This window comes from Simochromis diagramma, unplaced genomic scaffold (genome assembly GCF_900408965.1).
Source record: "Simochromis diagramma unplaced genomic scaffold, fSimDia1.1 OVJJ01000596.1, whole genome shotgun sequence".
Classification (NCBI taxonomy): Eukaryota; Metazoa; Chordata; class Actinopteri; order Cichliformes; family Cichlidae; genus Simochromis; species Simochromis diagramma.
In genome coordinates, this window is record NW_024387245.1 from 15,200,362 (window position 1) to 15,224,400 (window position 24,039).

General features: G+C 40.8%; 1 protein-coding gene and 1 long non-coding RNA gene across 4 annotated transcripts in view; one reads left to right on the forward strand and one right to left on the reverse strand.

The window, feature by feature from the left end:
* Positions 1–24,039, forward strand: part of LOC120714343 — an 873,031-nt gene that overhangs the window by 393,528 nt on the left and 455,464 nt on the right. The gene's annotated exons all lie outside the window — the stretch shown is intronic.
* Positions 1,735–24,039, reverse strand: part of sh2d3ca (SH2 domain containing 3Ca) — a 58,144-nt gene continuing 35,839 nt past the window's right edge. For 2 of the 3 annotated variants that reach the window (XM_040000459.1, XM_040000461.1), the window contains 12 exons: positions 12,916–13,044; positions 10,116–10,265; positions 9,059–9,336; positions 8,829–8,906; positions 7,978–8,105; positions 7,488–7,860; positions 6,167–6,296; positions 5,863–5,978; positions 5,219–5,390; positions 5,015–5,126; positions 4,730–4,936; positions 1,735–3,602 (listed from right to left, as the gene is read on the reverse strand). In XM_040000459.1, coding sequence (XP_039856393.1) covers positions 3,427–3,602; positions 4,730–4,936; positions 5,015–5,126; positions 5,219–5,390; positions 5,863–5,978; positions 6,167–6,296; positions 7,488–7,860; positions 7,978–8,105; positions 8,829–8,906; positions 9,059–9,336; positions 10,116–10,265; positions 12,916–13,044 — 2,049 coding nt within the window. In that variant the 3' untranslated portion in view covers positions 1,735–3,426. The remainder of the gene's footprint in view (positions 3,603–4,729; positions 4,937–5,014; positions 5,127–5,218; positions 5,391–5,862; positions 5,979–6,166; positions 6,297–7,487; positions 7,861–7,977; positions 8,106–8,828; positions 8,907–9,058; positions 9,337–10,115; positions 10,266–12,915; positions 13,045–24,039) is intronic. The other variant, XM_040000460.1, reaches the window with a different exon arrangement.

Sequence of the window (24,039 nt, forward strand, 5' to 3'; positions counted from 1 at the left end):
GTAAACACGAGGTAGATACCTGTGCATTTTCATGGCTATTAAAACACTCTTACAGTGCCCTGCATTGTGCACAGTCTAAGAACAAGTGGACCGACAAGAGCTAATCTTGAACCTTTAAAACCCGTGAAGTACTCGTGCACCACCAGCTATCTAAACCTAAACTAGACTGGGATTGAAGATGGTGATGACAATGGTCACAGAGAGCTAAGGTTGTAAACTGTATATAAAAGAAGGGCCACCTTTTGTTTGATCAAATGGTGACACCTACTGGCTTCCAATCAACATTGCAAGAAAATGGCTTCTTTGGGCACCATTATTTCCTTTTATCCTTATGAGTTCTAAAATAGCTGTTTTAGAACTCTTACTCATCATTTATACTATGAGTAATAGTGGTTCAGCTTTTTATGCTAGAATATTCAAACAGAGGAAGCTTTTTTTTAGTTTCTAAAAAAGTAGCAGTATCACAATGTAGAAATATTCCAGACCCACATTCTGAATTTTCAATCCAGCTATCCATTTTCTTCTCCTTATCCTAGAGAGTAAATTTCCCCCAAAATTTCAGCACTGAAAAGTCTATCTTCAAGATAACACATTTACTCCTAAGACTATTTATTCCTACAGGAGACATAAACCTTTTAAAGTCAGTTACAAATATATAGTTTCCCTTTTAAACACTAGGGCACCACAGCTTTAATCAAACTAGAACCACACACATTAATTAAATAAATAAAAAATAATAATCAGCAGTTTTTGCTCATCTCTGATTGTCTGTTGCTACACCGCTGGGTTCAAACCAAATGAGAGTTTTTATTGTTTAGACTATTTGGAATTTTCTCATATAAAATGTTGTCAGTTCTCGATCATTTACTATGATTGGGAGTTCTCAAAGTCTACATACTTAGCTGCACAGAAAAAAAATCAAACAAATCAGCGCTTTGGTATTAAGTCATTTCAGTGTGGTAGTTCAGGAGAATAACCTGCACTGCGTTTGTGTAGTGTGTGTGAATATTAGATTAAAGTGCTTGTCTGGATGCATGTGTGACTGGGTGAATGAGGTTTGTAGTGTTAAGTCTTTTGAGTGGTCAATGAGAGCAGAAAAGTGCCATATAAGTACCAGTCCAACTGCCATATTTGTACTTGTTTGTAGTTTCCTTGTTCTTTTTTCCTTCCCCTCATCCCCCAGTTGCAGCAGATGGTTGCATCCATGTGGAGTTTTAATTTTGTGGCTGGTTGTTGTATGCATTTGCAGTGTATCTGATGATGAAGAAAAATAACGACGGTATCTCTTATCTTTTCAGCTGATTTGATGATTACAGAAACGTCTCAAACAAAAAATTAGCCTTTAAGAAGGAACCTGATTGTTAAAATATAAATGTGTTGCGTACAGACAAAACTATACATGCCATATTCACAGCAAAAACCAAACAAAACAGAATGCATTGACACAAGCAATTTTATTTGAAAAAAGTGAACTGTACAGGACGTAAAAAAAAAGAAGAAAAAGAAAAAAGAAAATAAATGAAATCAGTCCCAATCATTTCTTGACATGCTGACAAAGCAGCTTCCTGTACAGCATTCGACAGAGGACAAAGAAAAACATATCACATCACTGTAACCAATGTTACCAGTTATCAAACCTAAACCAGTAGGCATACTCTTGGTCTCGAAACACACACAGTAAAAGTGGCATTTCTTCACGTATAGGTCTTCAATGTTACAATTCATGATTCAGGGTTTTTTTTGCTGACTAAACCACGCCCCCTGTTGGACCACAGTGGGACTGTCACATGGCTCCTTCCTTCATGAACTCTAGATCTGTACAGCTTATCCCAAACTAGAAAATGAAAATCGTACATCTATTTAAGAATATCCCAGTAAGGACAATTTTCAGAAGCATTTCTGTTTAACTGAATTCTGATTTGACTTTCATCCATTCAGTTATAAGAATTATTATTATTATTTTTTTTTTTTTTAAAACATCCACAATGGAAGTCTCTTCCCCAGGGTTCTCAGCATTTGGTTGAAACGATTGCATAGCTCTGAGAGTTAGCGCTAGCCCTCTCAGGCCCTTCAAATGTTAAAGCAAAAACATAACACTGGATAGTCAAGCAAAATGTAACCCCAAAGAAATAAACTTTGTTCAATCATCTTTAGCTGTATTGCTGAAACACAAATTCAAACATACAAGCAGTAGACGCTTTTTTTCAGATGTACTACAAATGTGGCACTATTAATTCATCTTTAAAGATTTTCCACAGACACAAAATATCTGCACTGAATGTTACATTTCCTGACTTTGACACATTTTTGTACAGAAGTTATCTTATTGCTACTAAAGCAACATTTTAGTTGGCGTAATATTTTCTGGATCCATGCATCAAACATTTTTTTTTCAGCAAATTTGCAAAACGGAGCCAGATTCAAACTAAAGCATGTTCCTTAATGTTTACATCTTAACTGAGACATTGATTTCACTCAATTTAAAATGTAAACGCTACATTTCTCTTGTCTTTTGTAATGCTGTTTTAGCTCATTTTGGTGCACAGGACAGAAAATATGAGAAGGCTAAGTCAAACAGGCAACTCGGGGAGCTTGCCTTGACCTCTTAATGTATTTAACCACTCACAAAACCCTCATATTGAAGTTGCTGCATAACTTGTGTGAATGTTTCATTTCTGGTACATTTATTAATGCATGCCTGATACATTTTTAATGGGATTCAGTGGGACTGCATGATACATATTTCATGAGATTTTATGAGCAGGGTTCCCTCAGAATGAGCACTGACAGATTCTCTTCAGTTTCATGAAGCAATGTACATAATGTTTTGATATCCTTTGATCATAATGAATAAATAAGACAAAAAAAATAAAACAGACATGAAACTTTAATGACATACAAAAATGAAGAAACGCAAACACACTTGCCAGCAGACAAACACTCACTCATTCGCACAGACTAAACATCTACATGAGCTATGCAAGTTTGGCTACAGTGTGAGACAGCAGTTGAGTATCCGTGTTTTACAGGAGCAAAGCCAAATTCTGCACCTCGGTTTGGCACAGTGTAAATGTTGTACCAGAAAAACTGGTCACCCTTCTGCTCCATCTTCTGTTCCGCTTAGATTATCTTCTCTCCCTTTTCATTTGAATATTTCAGCAGTAAGTGAGGAAGTCCACAAAGGGGAACGGAAGAAACTCTGTACCTCTTTAAATCCACAGTGAGTGCAACACATTGCCAGCGAGACCCTTTCCGTGTTCCTCTTGCTCACTGCACATACTCTTTTAGCTGCCTCTTCTTTCACTCTCATCTTTTTCAGTGTCCAAACTGAGCACTCCCACACCATCCTTTGCAATGCAAAACAAGGCCATACCACTATGAGCGGTAAACTAAAGCACCTGCCCTGTAGGTTTGTCTGGGCAGGTGCTATAGCTCGCTGTGACGCACAGGAGGCTCCAGCTTGTGTGATAGGGCGGTGAGGACCTTGTCAAACTTCTCGTAACGCTCCGATTGGCTGCCCTCAGAGCCACGGCTGCCCCACAGCAGACGCATCTGAAACTCCGTCTGGAAGATGTCATGTATTTCAGCTCGTTCCTGAATTCCTGGAGAGGAGAGGAAGTAACTTATAGAAAAAACATCTAACAAACTTTACTGTTGCAAACTTAAATAGCTAACCCAACCACATCAACAATAAACTGTGAATGAAAATATAAACTGCATTTATAAATAAAATCACAAATAAAATAAAATGTGAAAACTTAATTACATAAAACATGGATGGAAAAACTGTATAAAGAAGCACAACTCAATTTTCTAAAAATGGCCTAAGAGATTTCCACCCAGTCCCCACCGTTTATGACCAGTTAATACCAAATGACAGACTTTGCAAACATGTGAGCCAGTTCTTTTTGCTGGTGAAGACTGTGAGACAAGGCTGGGAGCTCTAAAACTGGCGCTTTGAGAACCGATAACTTCCGTTGCCCATGCTGCTGAATTTTCCACGCTTAATGATCATTCCACGCATTGCAGTAAGTCTACAGGGAAATCAACGTAAATGTACCCAGCGCTTAATAAAAGGAAATACAACTCCCAAACCCTAACAAGTAAAATGGATTAGAGACGGATTTTGGCCATAAAATGTTTTAGCTGAACTAAGTTTTACAGCATGAAATAAGCATCTCCACTCTGGTCTGTAGAACTGTTGATGAAAGGAGCAAATCGAGGTCACGGTAATCAATAGCAGAATAACGGAAAACAGATGTGAACTGATAGCTATTGACAGATTGTTCGATAATGCAGTAACTGATTCAAACTGAGAATCAGTGGAGGGATATTAAGAGGTCAATACAGTCTGCATGGTAGCAACCACACACGATTATTACATCACAGGGATGCTGTGACACTGAACACACATTTATAGCAACGCATCGAGATGTAACAACATGTCAAGCTGGCAACAACCAACTGATTACTGACAGGAAACAAGGGCTACGGCATATATTTATTACGCCACTGGGCTATAGCACCAACAAATTTGTCACATAAGTCTTAAAAATCCTACAAAAATCAACTACAGCACAAACACAAAGGAAAGGTCCACTGTGACTGACTGCAATTAACTTAACCCACTAGTCAAAACTTACATCCTGCAGTAAAAGCTACAATGTCATTAGTTTTGCAGAAACCTGAAAATAAATAAAATATTGGACTGGATATAGGTTCCTCTTACCCTGTAATTTCGTCTCTGCATTGGTTCTGTAGAGCTCCCCGTGATGTGCGATGGTGCGAGCTGCCTCTAGGTGGTACATGACTACATCTACTCCCACCTCTGCACTCTCCCAGGGTTCCAGTACATCCCCAAGAGCCATACCACGCTCCAGTAAAGACAGGACGGGAATGATGTGAGGGAAGGTGGTGTTGGACAGAGCACTGGATTCTGAAAGCACGGGATAGTTTTGACTTTAGCGCTGTCGATGAATTTTTGTACAAGACCAACCAGCCACAGAAATCTCACCTTTGCCGTCGTTTATATTCTTCATGAAAGGCTTGAGTTTCTTCTCGTATAGAATAGCTCCCTCTGTATGTCTTTGGCGTAAGGTTACCCATGTCTGCTCCAGACGGGATATCTGAGGGAGTGAAAGACACAAAATTAGAATGCGTTTGGCGCTAGCCTTCACGGATTTTCCACGCTAACGACGGTGGCTTCTGACTCTCTTACCTGCGGGAGCTCCAGAGCTCTCATCACGGCAGCAAAACCAAACATGTTGCCCAGGCTGCTTTTCAACTCTGCTGCTAACTGGATGGTCTTATGGAGCAGGGCCGCCCTCTCCTCCGTGCTTCCTGTACAGCCAAGCAGGTCCACAGCCATCATGATAGACATGGTGTAGAACCTGAGAAACAAAGTTTATTTGTTTAACACTTATTTATTTCAGAGGCAAGTCAAGGTCTATTAAAGCCATCCTGAATTCACATCACTCGAGTGAAGTGAGTTGGAAAAATCTGAAGGAGCCTTTTAAAAGAAGAAGAAGAAATTTATTATTTAGAGTTCTCTAAATAATTTTACAAAAACTTTAGAATGGGACTTAAAGTTGAGCAAAAGGGAGCTGTAATGCGTAGTGTGATGCTTCACATTTTGCTTTATAACAAGTTTGACTGCATTCCCATGCTGTTTCATGAAAGAAATATTTATTATGGAAGCAGAGGAACAAGGGGAGTGCAGCAGAAAATCAGAGTAATTGAAGGCGATGATTTACAGAATACGAATAAGAATGGAATCAAAAAGATAATCAATAGCTGGATTAATGAAAGGGTTACTCAGTGATGCATAAAGGAAGATGTTAGAAAAAGAAAAAGCATCTGCACCTCTCCAGTAGGTCAAGTCTCAGTTGGTGTCCATGTGGTAGTGTCAATAACTCAAGCCCTGAGGACACTCCCATCATTCTTTGCATTTCTGGGGTTACACCAAATATTCTAGCAACCTGCCAAATAAAGGAGAAGAAAGTGTGTTCACGCTTTTATGCTTATATTTCTGTTGGGCTACATGCATGTTTATTTTGGTACATAAATCTTTGGCAGTAACATGCATCTCAGTATGCATTTATGTTTACTTATAAGTTTAAGCTTGCTGCGTTAGCTGTGTGTATTTATTTCTGTATTTTCTTCGTACCGTGCAGTCCACCATGGTAATATGTTTAGCTGCAGCCCTTGCATCCACCTCAGCCAGCAGCTCTTTGACTCTCTTCAGTACAGACATCTCCAGAGGCTTATTCTCAGCCGGCATAAGGCAAGACTCATACCTGCACAAGAACGATTACACCACATTAGAAAATACCAAGGCAGCACAGGAAACGGGGACTAGCGAGGATACCAGAAGAGGCCCAACTTGTTTAAAAAAGATTGAGAGGATATGACTTTAAATTGATTACGGGGCTCACGCCGGTGTCTCAGTTTGTTACCTAATAGAATTTAGTGCCTTCAATAGCAAAAATGGTCCCTGAGTGAGCACAAACATAGAGCATGGGGGCTGTGCAATTTCATGCTCATCATCTGCTGACACCAATACATGTACTCATAATATTGACCATCCTCATTAGCAATCTGAGTATACTGTTGTAATATCAGCTGGTACATGGGATGTGATGTGTCCAAAACAACCGCAGCTTTTTCCTGCCATTTTTCCCCAGTATCGCTCACACCAATTTAGCAAATCTCCTCCTGCACCAGAATTTCACAGGGGGACACAAGGATATCCAGAGGTACTGCCAACTCGGTGCATCCTGCCATTTTCATTTTACAAGCTTCATCTGCTGTGTCCTCTTAAGGCACCGCAAGCCCAATAAAATACAGTATCTGCTGCGTCTATGACCAGAGCCTGGCCTCGGGCTGTTTCCCCACAGGATTATCAGTTGCTTACTCAAGCCTGTTTTCCACTCCGTTCATTCATGGCTTTACTGCAGAGCCTGTCAAAACTTCCTCACTCACTCATATTTTCGCACTCTATAACTAAATGTCAGCAGGTGTATTGCCCTTTGAGCAGAATATTCTTCAACATTCCCTAACTGTATCCTGACCACACGATAGGCTGGCTATTCACCCTGCTTGTTACTTGTAACACATAAGCTGGTTTTCTTTGATATCCTTTCATGTAACAGCTGCCTTCTGGCTAGGTCTAAAACATTGCAGTTGTTGATATATCTGTCAGTCCAAATGTTAAATCTAGCCATATAACACAACATATAACAAACAGAGAAAAAATTTCACATTTTTTGTGCCTACTCTTCGTCCTATGGCCATAATTCATTAAGAATTATGAAAAACTAAAAACCGAATCATAGTCATGACCTTTCCTCTCAAAACAAGCATTAATATAAGACAAATCATAAAACTCACAAATGCATTTTAGTATGGAGTGTGTCCTCGTCATATAATATACAATATGGAAACACCATGAAATACAAATCTGGAAGGCTGGCTTTGTTGTTTCGTACCTGGATGGCTTAAACGAGGAAGATGTCTCCACTTGTGGGGCGCTGAACACCCCCTCTCCTTCCTCTCTTGCTCCCTCCACTGTCCCCTCCTCCACTCTCAATCGCTCTACGTAGCTTTTAGTTGGTGGTTTGGGGGGCCCAGAGGGACAAGGTCTGAGGTCACAGTAGCTCCCTGCTGTTTCTGAAGAATGTGATTGGTAGTTGGGATGATGGGCCGGTGAGGAGTGTGCTGAGTGAGAGGTACGTGGGGGAAATTCTGGAGGGTTGTCACTGGCTGAGGGGCTGACTTGGGGGTCGCTGGAGCGACGCATCACAGGGGAGGGAGGGACAACAGCCAGGACCCGCCCACCTGAGTGGGCTCTCTGCCTGGTGACTAAAGAGAAAGAGAGAGAGAGAGCAAAAAGGAACCTTAAAAACTCCGCTGAGTGAGTTAGGGAACATGATTATGTTTTATTTATGCGCCCGAGTCTGTGACTGCCTGGTTACTTACTAGCACTATACGCCGGAGACAATGGGGTTTCCCCGACAGGTGACAAGGGGCAACGATACTCCTGAATCTGGTCCATGCTCATTGCACAGTTCCGCATTGCGTCTTTATGGTGGTGGATCGTCGACGGGCTGCAAACACAGCATTTTTAAAGAGATGTTAAAAATCTTTGGTTGCTAAGGTAATATAGGGAACCTCATAAAGCAGTGCAGCTCAGATTCAGATGACAGGAGTGGTGTGGTTAAGGATGTACAGATTTATTCTTGGTGAGAGAAAAGGGAGACGTTTTAGTCGTCATGATAAATAGATGTGTTATTTTCTGAGCAAAAATCAAGTTTGTGACTTAAGCAGGAGCAAAGACGTGGAGTACAGTTTAATCTCTTCTAAACTGGTGAAAAAAAAAAAGTTAAATAACGTTTAAGATTCACAATCGCCATTCATATCCAATTAAAACCGTTATCAGCAGTAACGCCCACTCTCAAAGCCAGTTATTTTATCCAATGTGCCTTGCATCCATTTCATACAAATAAGGTCAACATGTTTTTACACTGTACACAACAACGTATTTGTCTGCTCCTCCTTGGTAGATTCAATTTCAAGTTTCAAACACCCTTTGTCGCTGAAACTTGACTGATCCAGTGCAGGACTGAATAAGACAGTGGGCAGCTTCACTCTGATTATTAGGGAGGTGCTAATGGTGTCAGTGAAGTGAGGGGTGGGGGGCTTCAGGAATGTGAAAGGTAAGTGCACTAACTCTGTGCTCAAAAACAACACTAGCGCCACAAACAAACACACACACACACACACACACACACACACACACACACACACACACACACACACACACACACAACCTGCAGTTGGGCACAGGTTCCGGCTCTGGTTCTGGTGTTGCCACTGGTGTCTCAACTGGACTTGGACTGTCTGAGTCACTAATCGTGTATATAACATAAAGCAACAATGACGTTACAAGACTGCAGAACATCATCAGGATTTTATTATCGTCTGTCCAGCAGGGGGTGTTTGCGGGTTGAACAGCATCTCCGCTTAAACACCGACCTGACTCCCGGATCACTCGGCTCACCTGTGAGGTATGATCTTTTCAGTTGTCAGCCCATCAGTCATAGTGACACTCCTCCTCTTGATGTACGCTCCCCTCTGACTGGACGGTGAGTAGGCAGAGCCTTGCTTGCTGTTGGAGAGGGCAAAAGTGGCTTCTAGGTAGCGCAGAGGGAGAGTTCTGCTTACTGGACAGTAGATGTGGACGCCGCTGGACTGGGAGACCGGTTTGCGTTGACCGACATAAAACCGCACAAGCTCTTGTACTGAGTCGAAACTATCAGACTCCAACATGTACTGCACCTGGAGAGGAGGAAATAAGAAATTGTGTCACGCACAAAAGCCAACTATCCCTCTAAAATTCAGTGTATACACCTTTAGAAGTACAGTGCGTAGAAGAAGCTGGTAAGTGCTTCAAAAGAAGAAGAAGACATCAATAAGCGGTGTAGCAATTAAAGCTTGGAAACAAAAACTAACAGAGGCACAGCTGGTCAACAAGGCACACCTGTGCCAAATTAGCCTCCACATGTAATTATCTCAGTCATTAGAGGCAGCAAGAGAAAATAAGCCTTTCTAATGGATGGATTTGGCATGCACGTAAACACAAATAAAACTACAAAAACACCATTCAGATTAATATTGCAGGTACAACACGATTGTTTGCACGCAGGTTTGAAAGTGCTCTTAGTTGAGCTGAAAATGGGAGGAAGGCGCCAAACCGGTAAAGACAGAGGACACGTTCACAGGTCATACAAGGGTGAAACAACACTGAAGATGGATGCACGGATTCCATTCTGATGCCATCACTGGTACTGTGCATGCTGACTCAGTGGGAAAACTCACTGAGGCATCTAAGTGTAACAGAGCCATTGTTAATGTTATTAGTTACGCCTGTGCTTCTCCTGCTACCATCATGAAGGGACTTCATGCAACTTAAAAGACCAGTGGTAGCTTTTTGTGGTTTTCTGATCTTCGAGGACTAAACAAAAAGACATTTAAAGTACAATCCAACAAAATAAACAGGGATTAGATGATGTTTCAAGCAGTGCTGATTATTAAGCCCCTAAAAGAAGAACATGTACCTTTGTCTCATTGGATTTCACCAGGACTTTACTAATCTTGAAGTGTAGCACCTCATTATCCCACCGACAGGTCAGAACATAGTCACCCACGTTGAGCAGAGAATCGCGCACAAGGAAGTCTCCATTGCGCAAAACCAGAGTCTCTGATACCTATAGATGGAGAAAAAAAAATACAGAAAGGATGGTTTTAAGCTTGAAAGCAAGACGGCTCACTGATCTGAGCTACAGCTTGTGCGTGAACGTTTAGTTTCTGACACTCTGGTTGTTGAACAATTGAATTTAGAGGATTGTGATTATTTATAACAATGCCTTAGGACAGTTTGTGTTCCTGAAAATAAAACAACTATCTGTCTAGCTGCCAAACTTGTCTGCCGTGCTGCTAAGGAAAGTTTGATTTCGCCATGAAGGATAAAATAATTGAAATGCATCTTAAGAAAATCAGAGTTCAGCACTATTTGTAAAAAAAAAGAAAAAGAAAAAAGAAGAAAAAAAAGAGAAAGTTATTCTTAAATTTTATTGACAAAACAAGCAATCCAGAAGCCTTGTTAGTGTTAGTGAAACACCTCTGGGCTGTACATCTTGCCGTTACTAAACACTGCAGATGGTTTCTGTGAGAAGAAATCACAAATATTGATCTAGTAGCCACACAGCAAGGAAAAAAAAAATATTTCAAATTCAGCAGTTTTCCCTTTACAGCAGCCTTCAAAGAGGGAGAGAAAGCAGAATGTGCAAAGCTTTCAATTCATTCAATAAAAGAAATCAAGGCACAGAATATGAAAGGCAACACAGTCCAGGGTTAGCAGTGTCAGATACCAGCAGGAGGCAGTATAAACACAGGTCAAAGGCTCAACAGAAGGGCACAATGTTCTTTCTCTACTATTTTCAAACATACCAACAGTATAGATTTAAAAGGATATTAACAAATATGTCTAAAAGGAAAGCCATATTGAGCAATAAACTAGAATACAACAAAAGGAAGATGATCAAGGAGGAGGAACGGGATCTATGAAAGCTAATGTACAGTAACCATCCACAGGGTGCCTGAGATCTATCTACTAGGCATTGTTTTGTAAGCAGGGGGCTGGGGTTTCCCCAAGTTTACACTGGGGTAAATCCATGAATAAATGAATATTTTATGTAAATCAAAGAGGAAAGACTCACAGATGGTTGATTTGAAACTGTGTTTCTGTGTGTGTGTGTGTGTGTGTGTGTGTGTGTGTGTGTGTGTGTGTGTGTGTGTGTGTGTGTGTGTGTGTGTGTGCGCGCGCGAAAAAGAGACAGAGGTTGATCAAGAGACAGAGGTCGTCTATGAAATACTCTCCACATGTGCATGCAGTGCATCAGAGTCTGTGGCTGTGTGTCTCTTTGTATCTATGTCTTAGTCACCAGCTGTGAAATTCAATTGCGTACATCAGCAACACGCGCAGCTGTCTGTTTGGCAGAGATTCCCTCCTCCTCAATGCTAAAGCAATTTCTACTGAGCTGTGACAGATGATGGGATTCATTAATCAGTGTCACTCTGTGTGTAAAGCATTTAAACTGGGCTTTCAAAGCCAGAACTTTGGCCAAGTAATCGCTCAACTAACACTACTGGAGGACAACCCACTTCAACCCACAACAAAAAAAACAAAAAAAACAAAACAAAAAAAAACAACAACAAAAAAAAAAAACACTCCAATCGCTTCACTGAAATTCTGAATGAATTGGTAGTGAGGGAGGTGGGCAGCATTAGATCATTAACTTAAAAAAAAAAAAAAAAAAAAGAAAAAAAAAAGAAGAAGAAAGATTCATACTACGCATCCAAGAGGCTGTGGCATGAAGCCTGAATCAAAACTTTTTCAATCATATCATAGAGGGTTTCTTGATAACTCCATTCTTAAACAGGGTAGTCAAAACAGCTTCGGTGTGATCGAAGCGAGTCAGTTTACAAGCTGCAGCTAATCTTTGAGGCATCTTTGCTGGAAACTTTGCTCTGATTCTGTCCCTGATAAAAGCACAAAACAGAAGGTAAGCTAAAGTTAGAACACTAATTTTTAACACAACAGTTAAAGCAGGTTCTGCAGTTGAGAGTGTTAGTTATCACAAACAGTGAGACTGTGTGCAGGTACTGCATCAGAAGTTGTGGATTAACGTGGATTAAAATTTCTTTCTTTTTTTAAAACTTTTGATTGGGTGGACAAAACACACAATGGGATTGCCAAATTAAAAGTTCAAATATGCACAAGTGAAATTTGCAAATTGCTCAGTTAGTACAAAACCCCAAAAGCAAAGGGTCTTCAAAGTGCAGCCAGTGATGCTGCAGTGATGGCTCTTGGTAGGATTTTATGCAGCCTGCAAGCCCAACACTGCAAGTTTTATTCATTTGCAGCTTAAGACATACTATGATGCTGTAAACAGAGCGAGACCAGGGGGAAATAAGTTGTTAATATAATGTTCCTAATAAAATATACAGCCCATAACAGCGATCCGTCTAAAGGTTAAAAAAGTAATAAACCAGAATAAAGGAAAACTTGCATAACCTTCCAAAATAAAAACCAACAAAAACCTTCAATAAAGACTTTTGATTTGTGCATTTTCCCCTGTGCGTTCCTCACAGAGGAAAATGCACACCTTCATAAACTGGCAATCAGTTTAGTCAATTTTCAACTGCATGGATTGACAATGAAAAGTAGGCAACCCCTTACATGTATGAGTCATTCTTTTAGTTACATTTATGTACCAGTATATTATCATGCATATATTCGGGACTTTCAGTGTTGCAAGTATAAAGATTCTACATTGTGCTTCATGAAGTTTATACCTCTCTGGGTATGTGTCCATGGTACCAGCCATGGCTCCTGATGTCAGCAGGGCTCAGTTTCAGCTCCTCCTCTAGTTCTTTGCGGAGTTTCTCAGGAGGAGACTCCAGCAGGTACTTCTCCTTAGAGAACTGTATGAGCAAAAACAAGAGAAGAAAACCAGACATCAGTTAGGGGTGAACTTGTAGCTTGTACAGTGTACTTGCATGGAAAGAAAAAGATAAGAGGAAAAGTCTATACATGTCTTATTTGGCAAAACCCCACAGAGATTAAGATTTACTTACAAAGGAGATTTGAGTTCATGAATATATATATATATATATATTTAAATTTGAATACAAGTAACTGTATAATCTAAATAGTATGATAATGTAATATGGGTGTACGGTTAAACAAAGCATCTTTTCCATAAATACGCAGACATGCACAAAAACACACACTTGGTGTTACAGAAGGCAACACTGCAGGGAAGCATCACTGTGTGCTTCCTCCCACACACACACACACACACACACACACACACACACACACTGAGCAGAAACAATCCGATCGACCCTGACCTGATTACTAAGAGGAAGAAATCATCATGAGCGAGCTCTTATTATTCTTATGTATTATAGAGACGTTGCTTTAGTCTGTGCAGCCTGAAGTGCAGCCACTCAGGAAGTAATTTGTGTTTCTGCAATATTACAAAAACCCCACACATTAATACAAATGCGTTACACAAACAAATGGAACATGATTCACATTTCAAAGTCACGTATTTCTTTACAGTAAATGACAAGTGTTTGATTACGTTAATTTTTATCCACATAACATGAAAAATGACTCCTCATTTGAAACTAAATCATGAAAATGCTACGTGCTAAAGTACTCTACTATTTGCTTAGGTGAGGAAGAAAAAACAAGGGAAATCCCACACTGGGATGCGTGGGTAATGTGAAGACACCATAAGAAATGATGATTGTGGAAAGATTGAGGTCAGACAAGCGACCAGAGATGATTAAAACAGAGGATGCACATGCACAAATGTGTGTGCACAACGCTTGCACAAATTTGCACAAAGCAAGAGAAAACCACACAGGAGTAAACACAGTAAAAAGGAAATCATCTTGCCTCTGCCAATATGAAGAGAAATGAGACTAGAGACCAAAATAAACAGTAAACAGCCTTGTCACTAAGGCTAGCCCGTCGTTCCACCTAATATTTTCCCTCAGTCAGCCTCTCTTCCGTTCGGGTTCAGTGTTTTTCATCTACTTTCTCTCAATTACTCTTTTTCCCTCTTGCCCACAGTTCCTCTGTTCATTCCCCACAGTCATAAAGTTTGAGCAAGACTGTTGTCTGACTGTTGTGTGCGACAGGGAAGCAGGCAGAGACAGCAAGTGTGTGCGAGTGAGGATGGGAAACTGATGATCTCTGTGTGAAGAGTGGGTTGACTGTGTGTGTGAGATACAAAGAGCCAAAGATTCAATCTTATCGTCTCCAGGTCACTGCAAGATGAAATTATTAACTTCCTCCAGTCCCCACTCCTCTCTCCATTTTTTTTTGCCTTCCTTCTCCAATCCTCCAGGGAAGATGGAGGAATATCGCCATGGAGCCTCACTCTCTCAGATTAGATCCGAGGTGTGTATGTGTTTTTGTGTTTATGTGTGTGTGAAGGGGAGAAGAGGCCAATAAAAGAGCAGAGGGGTCAAGTGTGCAGTTATTGCTTTTCCTTGTCTCCGTGGAAACCCATGAGAGGCCTGACACTGAACTGATGCTCAGCAATGGATGTCGTGTGTGTGTGTGTGTTGTGTGTTTATATATATGGGGTTATGAGCGAAATTGAAATGTCAAGAGGGCTCTGTTTATGATACAGTTCATGGAAGAGATTCACATTAGAGGGACACATTGACAGAGAGACCAAAGAATGGACAGACAATAAACAGCATTAGATGAGGGACGCAGACACACAAAAACATTGGCTTTACTGTATTCTAATATACCAAAAACACACGCACTTATCTAAATCATGACATACATGTAGCACAGTAGAAATTCTTTGCCGTGTTTGGACACCTCTTTTGTTCTTAGAGCTTTTCTAGCTTTTAAAAGCCACTTTTTAAGAGTTGTCGCTGCCATCAAATTCATAATGTGCTAATATTTTTCATAAACAGTTTTTTTTCCATACACAGTACATCAGTCAAAAATGGTGCCAAAGGGAAAAAAACAAATAACACAAATACAAATATAAGCAGTGCTCTCTTACTTGAATTTGCTGTTGGTTTAGCAGCTTCACAAAAAGTACATGAACAGATTTCCTTTGAACGATGTGTACATACTGAGCACGAATTCCTCAACATAACAGTCATATAGGACAACAACAAAAAAAACAAAAAACTAAACAAAAACAGACTAGTTGCATTATGAGCCAACAGACAGACAGACAGGAGGAGAACAGAAGCCACCACACAGCAGGAACAGTCAGAAACAGACAGACAAAACAAGTAGCATACATAAAGACAAGACATCAGACATTCAAAAAGGCACAGAGGCAGACAGACAGACAACACAAACTCATTAATGTAGACAGTGAGGCAGACTTGCAGGGAGACAGGTAGCCTATTAGGGGATGAGAGAGTTTGGGCAATTTAGCAGCTGATGCAGGACTTTGCTTCCCCAGGGGGTTAGGAGAGAGAGAAGGATTGGTGTGTGTGTGTGTGTGTGTCTGTGTGTGAGTGCATGTGCACACACAATTCCAATGTGTGTGATTGTGCATTCATCCATGTGAATGTGCAATCACACACATGTGTGTATGTGTGCATAGAGTAAATGTGAGTTCTTGGGTGGTGCTTTTAATGGTTGGGGTTCTGTTCTTGAAGGAGGCCGAGTTGATGAGAAAGAAACTCGGGCTTTAAAAAAAGATAAAAGCACGGTTAGGATAAGGAGGGTTTCATGGAAATGGTGTATAGCTTGAACGTGACTAGGGGGAGAGTCAGGAAACAGGCGATAGGGGTTAAGGTTTTATGTGTGAAAATGAGGTACAGATAACAATACAGTGCAATCCATCACCTAATTTACACCAACATGCACTTGCGCCACTGCTCCTCACAGCAGGCCAATTAGACGGTTTCATCTCATGACATCACCGCACTCTCCCAGAGTGAAAATTGACACCGCTATCACTCAGCATCAGTGGGAGAGAAAAAAAAAAGAACCACCCAAAAGGAAAATGAAAGAGATGATAATGGGGAGAAATGCTAAATATATGCACATATTTATACATATATTATGCATGCACACTATTTTTGTTGTTTGTGTGTTTGGTTCTATTCTGCCTGTTAATACAAAACCGGATATTTCCTGCGTTTATTATTTTTGCTTTCCCAGATCATTTTCCAGTTAGTGTCCAGTGTCCAAAATATAAACAACTCTACAAGTGGAAGTGTGGGTATGGTGATGTCAGGTCGAAAATATAAAGCCACAGGTATTTACAATGCAAAACACAGTGGGGTAGAGCGTTAACTCAGGCACAAACCAGCGTGTTGCCGTTTGTGCTTGAAATCGCTTCTTTGCTAATTTTTGCTGGAGTACAATGCCAAGTACCTCGAGCAATTTGAAGTGATACATCTACAAACAAACAACACCAGAAACGAAGCCATCAGTGAGAAATGAAACGGAAAATGTTTGCTGACAACTATAAAAAAAAAAAAAAAAAAAAAAAACCCCTTCAGGGAAACAAAAATAAAGTCCCTGGAATTTAGCAGCGTGGATGTAAGGCGGGAAAAAAACCAAACAGAAGGACCAAATTCCAACAGGCACAACCACCGACAAAGGGATGAATGCACACTAAACAGACTGCAGCACTTGGATCTGAGCTCATGTCAGAATACACCTCCTTTCTTTTTCAGCAAGTGTGCTGGCCTCTCACCCCACCGTCATGGTAACACTCTGAGCTGTGGTGGCACTGGCGGTTTTAGCAGGAGGGGTGGGATCCCACCTCATCTGCACACACCAACTCTGAGGTCAGGGGTCCAATTCCAGAAGAACCTTTTTATTCCTTGATCCGCTTTCTTTTCCTCCTCCTCACTGCTCCCCTTCAGCCACATCTCCTCTCACTGGAGGCGATAGAGACCCAGTTCATCGTATAAGTAGCCGTCAATCCTCCTATCTCCGATTACACACCCCCACCCACTCTGCCATATACACATTGTAGGGGTTTATGTGTGCATACGTGGCCAATATCACCCCACTCCAGCCGGCTGTAATCCCTCTATGCCCTCCAGCCTGATCTACACTGTTATATTCACGCTGGTTCTCATGGGTGTAGTAGTCTCTAAGTCGCATGTAAAATGATATGAGCATTAGAGGGGAAGGGCAGGTAACACAAGCCTTCTTTATTTTTTCTGAGCAAGGTACGAGCAAGCGTTGAATCAAAGCTAATTCAACTGCTTTTGCAATGATGCAATAAAGACGGCTCAAAAGTGGATCTGATAATCTCGTTCGCCAGTTAGAAAGTGAAAAAAAAAGCATGGTCTGTGTGATGTGTAGTGGTTTGCTCAAATGTTTTAACCACATTATCTACAATGCACGTTAAACTGCTCTAATCACTCTGACAATGCAGTCAGAGAGGATTGTGCGTTAATTAGAGGAATACTCTATCGCCTGGTGACTAATTAAATATCTGCTCAAGTCAAAAAATTAAAAAACAAAAATGCAATGATAAAAAAAAAAAATTACCTTTTTTGAGCTGACCTTGATTCAACCAGAGCCCAAACCTCTGTAAAATTTAACAGGAATGAACCTTCTTAACATTTTTTGCCAGTGTGCCTGGGATTTTGTCAGACTAACAGCTTTTACAATTCATCTTTCTCTTATAAGCAAGCTCACATGCCATTCTCATGAAAGAGTCAGACACCAACAAAAAGAAAAACAGAAAAAAAAAAAAAAGAAAAAAAAAGAGGTTTGCTTGTAGTTTCCCCATTTCAGTTTAACATAATAAGTTTTCCTATTATGTTAAATAATAAGTGCTGTAGCTTGCTTGGCTGAGCAGGCAACCCCCATACTACAGGAGAGACCTGGGTTCAAGTCTGCCAAAGACCATTTCTATCATGTTATTTGCCCCAAATCTATACCTGCTGTCCTGTCAACTCTGTGAACCATCATGTTGAATAAAGGCTAAAATCCTAGAATACAGCCTTTTCTTGAACAGTGGCCTTAAACTTGACCTGAAGTTGTCTATATGAGGTCCTTTAGCTAGGCATGGATGATGTTTTACTTCAGGAGAAATGTTGAAAGTTAATCTAAGGAACTTGGAAAGAAATGTGTCTGGACTTCTTTAAGTTGCTTGAAGACGTTTCACCTCTCATCAGAGAAGCCTCTTCAGTTCTAGTGTCAGATATTGAAGAGTCCCAGATTTAAGTCCTAGGGGAGTGTATCCCCAAGAGGGTCATGAACCCCCTGTTGATCTTCTACCCAATCACATGAGCCAAGGGTGTGAAAACAGGTGTAGGTCACAATCAACCAAGATTTTGGGTGAACTCACTGTGCAACCTAGCCCCACCATATCATGTGATTTCGTGAGGTCAAATGGCGGGGATGTGAGTGGGCATTAAGGCGTCTGGGAAAGGATCTCAAAACTGGATTATAGATGGCAGACAGTTGATGTAGTAAACCAACCCCTCTGTTCAAAGATGGTTGTTCACAGTGGACATAGATGGCTTCTTTCACTCCTCTTTCAAACCATCTGACTTCTCTGAATAAAGTGTGAACATCGGCATCCTCGAAAGAGTGACCTTTATCCTTTAGATGCAGATGGGCAGCCGAATCGTGTCCCATGGAGGTGGCTCTTCTATGTTGTGCCATGCGTTTATGAAGTGGCTGTTTGGTCTCTCCAATGTAGAGGTCTGAGCAATCTTCGCTACACTGTACAGGGAGTGCAGAATTATTAGGCAAATGAGTATTTTGTCCACATCATCCTCTTCATGCATGTTGTCTTACTCCAAGCTGTATAGGCTCGAAAGCCTACTACCAATTAAGCATATTAGGTGATGTGCATCTCTGTAATGAGAAGGGGTGTGGTCTAATGACATCAACACCCTATATCAGGTGTGCATAATTATTAGGCAACGTCCTTTCCTTTGGCAAAATGGGTCAAAAGAAGGACTTGACAGGCTCAGAAAAGTCAAAAATAGTGAGATATCTTGCAGAGGGATGCAGCAGTCTCAAAATTGCAAAGCTTCTCAAGCGTGATCATCGAACAATCAAGCGTTTCATTCAAAATAGTCAGCGTTGCAAGAAGCGTGTGGAAAAACCAAGGCGCAAAATAACTGCCCATGAACTGAGAAAAGTCAAGCGTGCAGCTGCCAAGATGCCACTTGCCACCAGTCTGGCCATATTTCAGAGCTGCAACATCACTGGAGTGCCCAAAAGCACAAGGTGTGCAATACTCAGAGACATGGCCAAGGTAAGAAAGGCTGAAAGACGACCACCACTGAACAAGACACACAAGCTGAAACGTCAAGACTGGGCCAAGAAATATCTCAAGACTGGTTTTTCTAAGGTTTTATGGACTGATGAAATGAGAGTGAGTCTTGATGGGCCAGATGGATGGGCCCGTGGCTGGATTGGTAAAGGGCAGAGAGCTCCAGTCCGACTCAGACGCCAGCAAGGTGGAGGTGGAGTACTGGTTTGGGCTGGTATCATCAAAGATGAGCTTGTGGGGCCTTTTCGGGTTGAGGATGGAGTCAAGCTCAACTCCCAGTCCTACTGCCAGTTTCTGGAAGACACCTTCTTCAAGCAGTGGTACAGGAAGAAGTCTGCATCCTTCAAGAAAAACATGATTTTCATGCAGGACAATGCTCCATCACACGCGTCCAAGTACTCCACAGCGTGGCTGGCAAGAAAGGGTATAAAAGAAGAAAAACTAATGACATGGCCACCTTGTTCACCTGATCTGAACCCCATTGAGAACCTGTGGTCCATCATCAAATGTGAGATTTACAAGGAGGGAAAACAGTACACCTCTCTGAACAGTGTCTGGGAGGCTGTGGTTGCTGCTGCACGCAATGTTGATGGTGAACAGATCAAAACACTGACAGAATCCATGGATGGCAGGCTTTTGAGTGTCCTTGCAAAGAAAGGTGGCTATATTGGTCGCTGATTTGTTTTTGTTTTGTTTTTGAATGTCAGAAATGTATATTTGTGAATGTGGAGATGTTATATTGGTTTCACTGGTAAAAATAAATAATTGAAATGGGTATATATTTGTTTTTTGTTAAGTTGCCTAATAATTATGCACAGTAATAGTCACCTGCACACACAGATATCCCCCTAAAATAGCTAAAACTAAAAACAAACTAAAAACTACTTCCAAAAACATTCAGCTTTGATATTAATGTGTTTTTTGGGAACATTGAGAACATGGTTGTTGTTCAATAATAACATTATTCCTCAAAAATACAACTTGCCTAATAATTCTGCACTCCCTGTACAGCATACACTACGTTGCTAAGTTTGTGTCTTCTTGATTACAGCAATTGTCAGCATGAATATGTCAGTCAATCTTGAGGTAAAGGTGAAGGGGTACTGAAAGATGTCCATTTAGAATTAGGCAGAATAATGGGAAAACCACTACAGGAGGTTTGGAGGGGGTGATGGGGCAATGGGGCCTTGGTGGACCTGCATGGAAGCCAAGGGTTAGGGTTAGGGTTCTCTCCTTTTCTGGAGTATATCTAATTTTTATGAGATGGGAAAAACTCTAATAACCATGCATAATAATCATTGCAATCATGCAATAATGCATGCAGTGACTGAGGCTTTTTGAGCAGAAGGTGCAGAAGAATTGCTTCAAATGAGCTAAGGTAAAAAAACCCAAAAAAACCAAAAAAAAAACCTTCCGCAATAAAACAACAAAATCAAATAATGGAGAGATATTAAAGCTAGAATTGTCCTAAATCAGTTTGGCCCATCCCAGCTTGGCCTGAGAATCAAACTTGGCAGTTTGTGCCCCCCCCCCCCCCCCAAAAAAAGAATTAAAAACCCCACTGAGATAAAAACAGTAATTTTGATACCTCATGTTATCGGACAATATCAGAGAAACAACTAGTCTCTCAGACATAGAGAGTGATGCCTAGTATGCAGCCAGAGAAAGGGAGAGAGAGTATGAGAGTGATAACAGTGACCTTCTATTGTCATTAGGAATGAATGTCTCTTATACGTACGCACTCAAACACACACAAAACGCTCTCCTTTGGAAGCGCTGGATGCTGATATACTGTCCCACAGAAATCTACACACACACACACACACACACACACACACACAGCACTGATTGGAGCTGTCAGTCAGTATTGGTGTCGGCGCAGAGACCCCCTGTATTGAGTGACAGCTGGTGGACAGGATATGACATACAAATACACTCCCACTGAGACTGTAGGAAGCACAGTGCCACTGCGCTGCACGGCTCCACTTTCACAAAACTACGCTTGCCTTATGCTGCAATAGCTCTGATTTTTTTTACTTTCTCGGGACTTCTCGGGTTATTGCCTCCTTTTTTTTTTTTTTTTCTTATCCCAGTCTATCTATAACTCAATTTCAAGTCCCTTTTTTCCCCAGGCATGAAGTGGTAGTGGCAAAACAAACCTATAGGGAAGAGGTAGTTGGCGCAGTTGCTCCTCAGTTTTTATTTATTTATTTTTTTAATCCATCTAAGAGAACTCTGAAAGTTCAGTCACTGCTAAATTTCCCAGTTGGCTGGCTCACTGGCCAGGCTGCTGCTGTAGCAGTCCTAAATATTAATTTGCGACTCCCCCCATGAGTTTGCTGTTTCTTGCTTGACAACTACACCATATTGGACTGCAGCTGCCATCAGTAGTACTTTTACTACTCTGGAGATTCAATTCAATTCAAGTTTATTTATATAGTGGCAAATCACAACACCAGTCACCTCACGGTGAGCCAGTGGCTTCAACTAGAATCTGCAGTAGGTGGAGAGTTGATTCATGTGGGGCTACATGGGGATGACCCATCCCTCATAGCAGAACAAGAACTACCATCGCCACAAATGAATGCAAGACCAGGGAGCTGGAGACTCACTTAAGAAGCAGCTCACTGCATTACTCAGTTGTTTATTGCTACAAAGAAAATAGCAAATAATATCAGCACTAAGAGAATTTAAATTTGCAAGAAACAGTGAAAAAAAGGAAAATAATGTGCATGGAGTTTGGAGCATAAGTCTGTACATCCTCCACCAAATCAGAGGAAAACACAGTGGTCTCTAAGTATGGCAGAAAGAACCGCAGAGATAAAAGACCCTAATCCACCTCTTAAGTCTGCCATCATTAGCCATTTCTGGGTCTCTTTTTCGGTCCCCAAACTCAAACAAAACACAGAGTTAATAAAACGTTTTCTTCCTCTTACATAAAATGTTCAGTGTGGGTGTTCTCCCAGGTGTTACAATAAAGCTTAATATCCAGACACAGATGAAAAAGAGGATTTATCAAGTTTAATGGAGTGAAAGGAAGGAAGTTAGCAGAAAGTTAGCTGGCTAGTTTTCATCTAAAGATGATAAACCATATTCTGACTCCAAGACTTTAAAAATAAAACAAAATGCACAGCTCTGCTATCACAAATGAAGACCAACAACTAAACAGCGGTAATCTTTTAGGATTATTGAAGTTGGGCTAGCTGGCATATAATATGCTACCTGGTGGCTAGCTACAGAGGTATTAAACACATTAGCAGGGCAAACATGGAGGATGAGCGCCAACTCAAATGCAATCATATGACCTGAAAAACACGCTGAAAACGGACCATACTTGGGTCAAGAGAACATCTGAGATGATTTATCCACAACATTAATATAGTACTGTGTGGTCTGGATTACTTGCTAATGAAAATTCCTCATCCTCAGCTTCATGTACCCATTTAAACCTTTTAAACCTTAGTTACCCTCAGAGTGATTCTCTTCTGAAGCATTTGAATATTTGGTGTCTGGCAAACCATGGGCCCATGGGCTGTAGGTACATTGTGATGATTTAAAAACTGAGCTTAAAAATACAATGCACATAAACAGTGCTAAAGAGCCAGAGCGGCCTACAATGACTACTGTTCATTTAGGGGCTTGTTTTCTAATAATTTTTTTAAAAGATACAAAGCGTTACAGCATGTTAAAAAGACAGCAGCATTATTGGGCGCGGCAGGAATTTGGAACTGAAAGCAAGGTCGATATGTCATCATTTAATAATAATAATAAGGATAATAATAAGCTACTAAAGGTTAATTCCTGTATTTAGTGTGCCTTTCAATACCAAAACTGTGAAAACACAATGTTACTTGTTTTTTTTGGTACTCTGGGCAGTGTAGTCACCAAGGCAACAATTCTTCCAGAACAAATGTAATTCTACTGGTACTGACTGCTAAATTTCTGGTATCCCTAATTACTGCAGTTGGTAAGTAAGAGACTGTGTTTCCAGACATTTCAGTAAATGTACTCCCTGGGGCAGTAACAAAAAAACAATGCACCAGAAATGACTGTTATAATTGCCCTTTGTCTGGTTGTGCCATGTGAGCTGCAGCTTCTGCTACATCTCAGCACATTAGGTTAAAGCAGGTTGAACTGAGAAGTGGCTGCACAGAATCATTTTACCTTAAATGCTCCACTCTCTGCTTAAGGTTATCCAGGCAAATTTGAAATCAAGTCTGAACCCTGGTGATGCTTCATCACCTGACCCCCCACTGCATCCTTATAAAATCAGTTAAAACTGGTGAGTAAAGCGACACTAAAATCAGAAAGAATGAAGACAGACAAGTTTAAAAGAGAATATTTTTCCTTTAATATACTACTGTATCTGCCTTCTCTATAGACCAAACAGTCTCAGTGTCCCTGTATGACTCTGCCATTCATATTTTAATCTCCCTTCTTCTGTGATGCACTTACTTTCTGTTTCCTGTTTCTCTCTTTCTCTCTCTCGCTGTCTCTACACCTGGTCAACAGCATCTATCAGCACTTTGATGAGAAGACCATTACAGATAGTAAAATGTGTGTGTGTGTGTATGTATGTGTGTGTGTGTGTGTGTGTGTGTATGTGTGCCACAGCCAAAGATATATATGACAATCAGCTGCCTAAAGGGCTGAATGTCCTCCA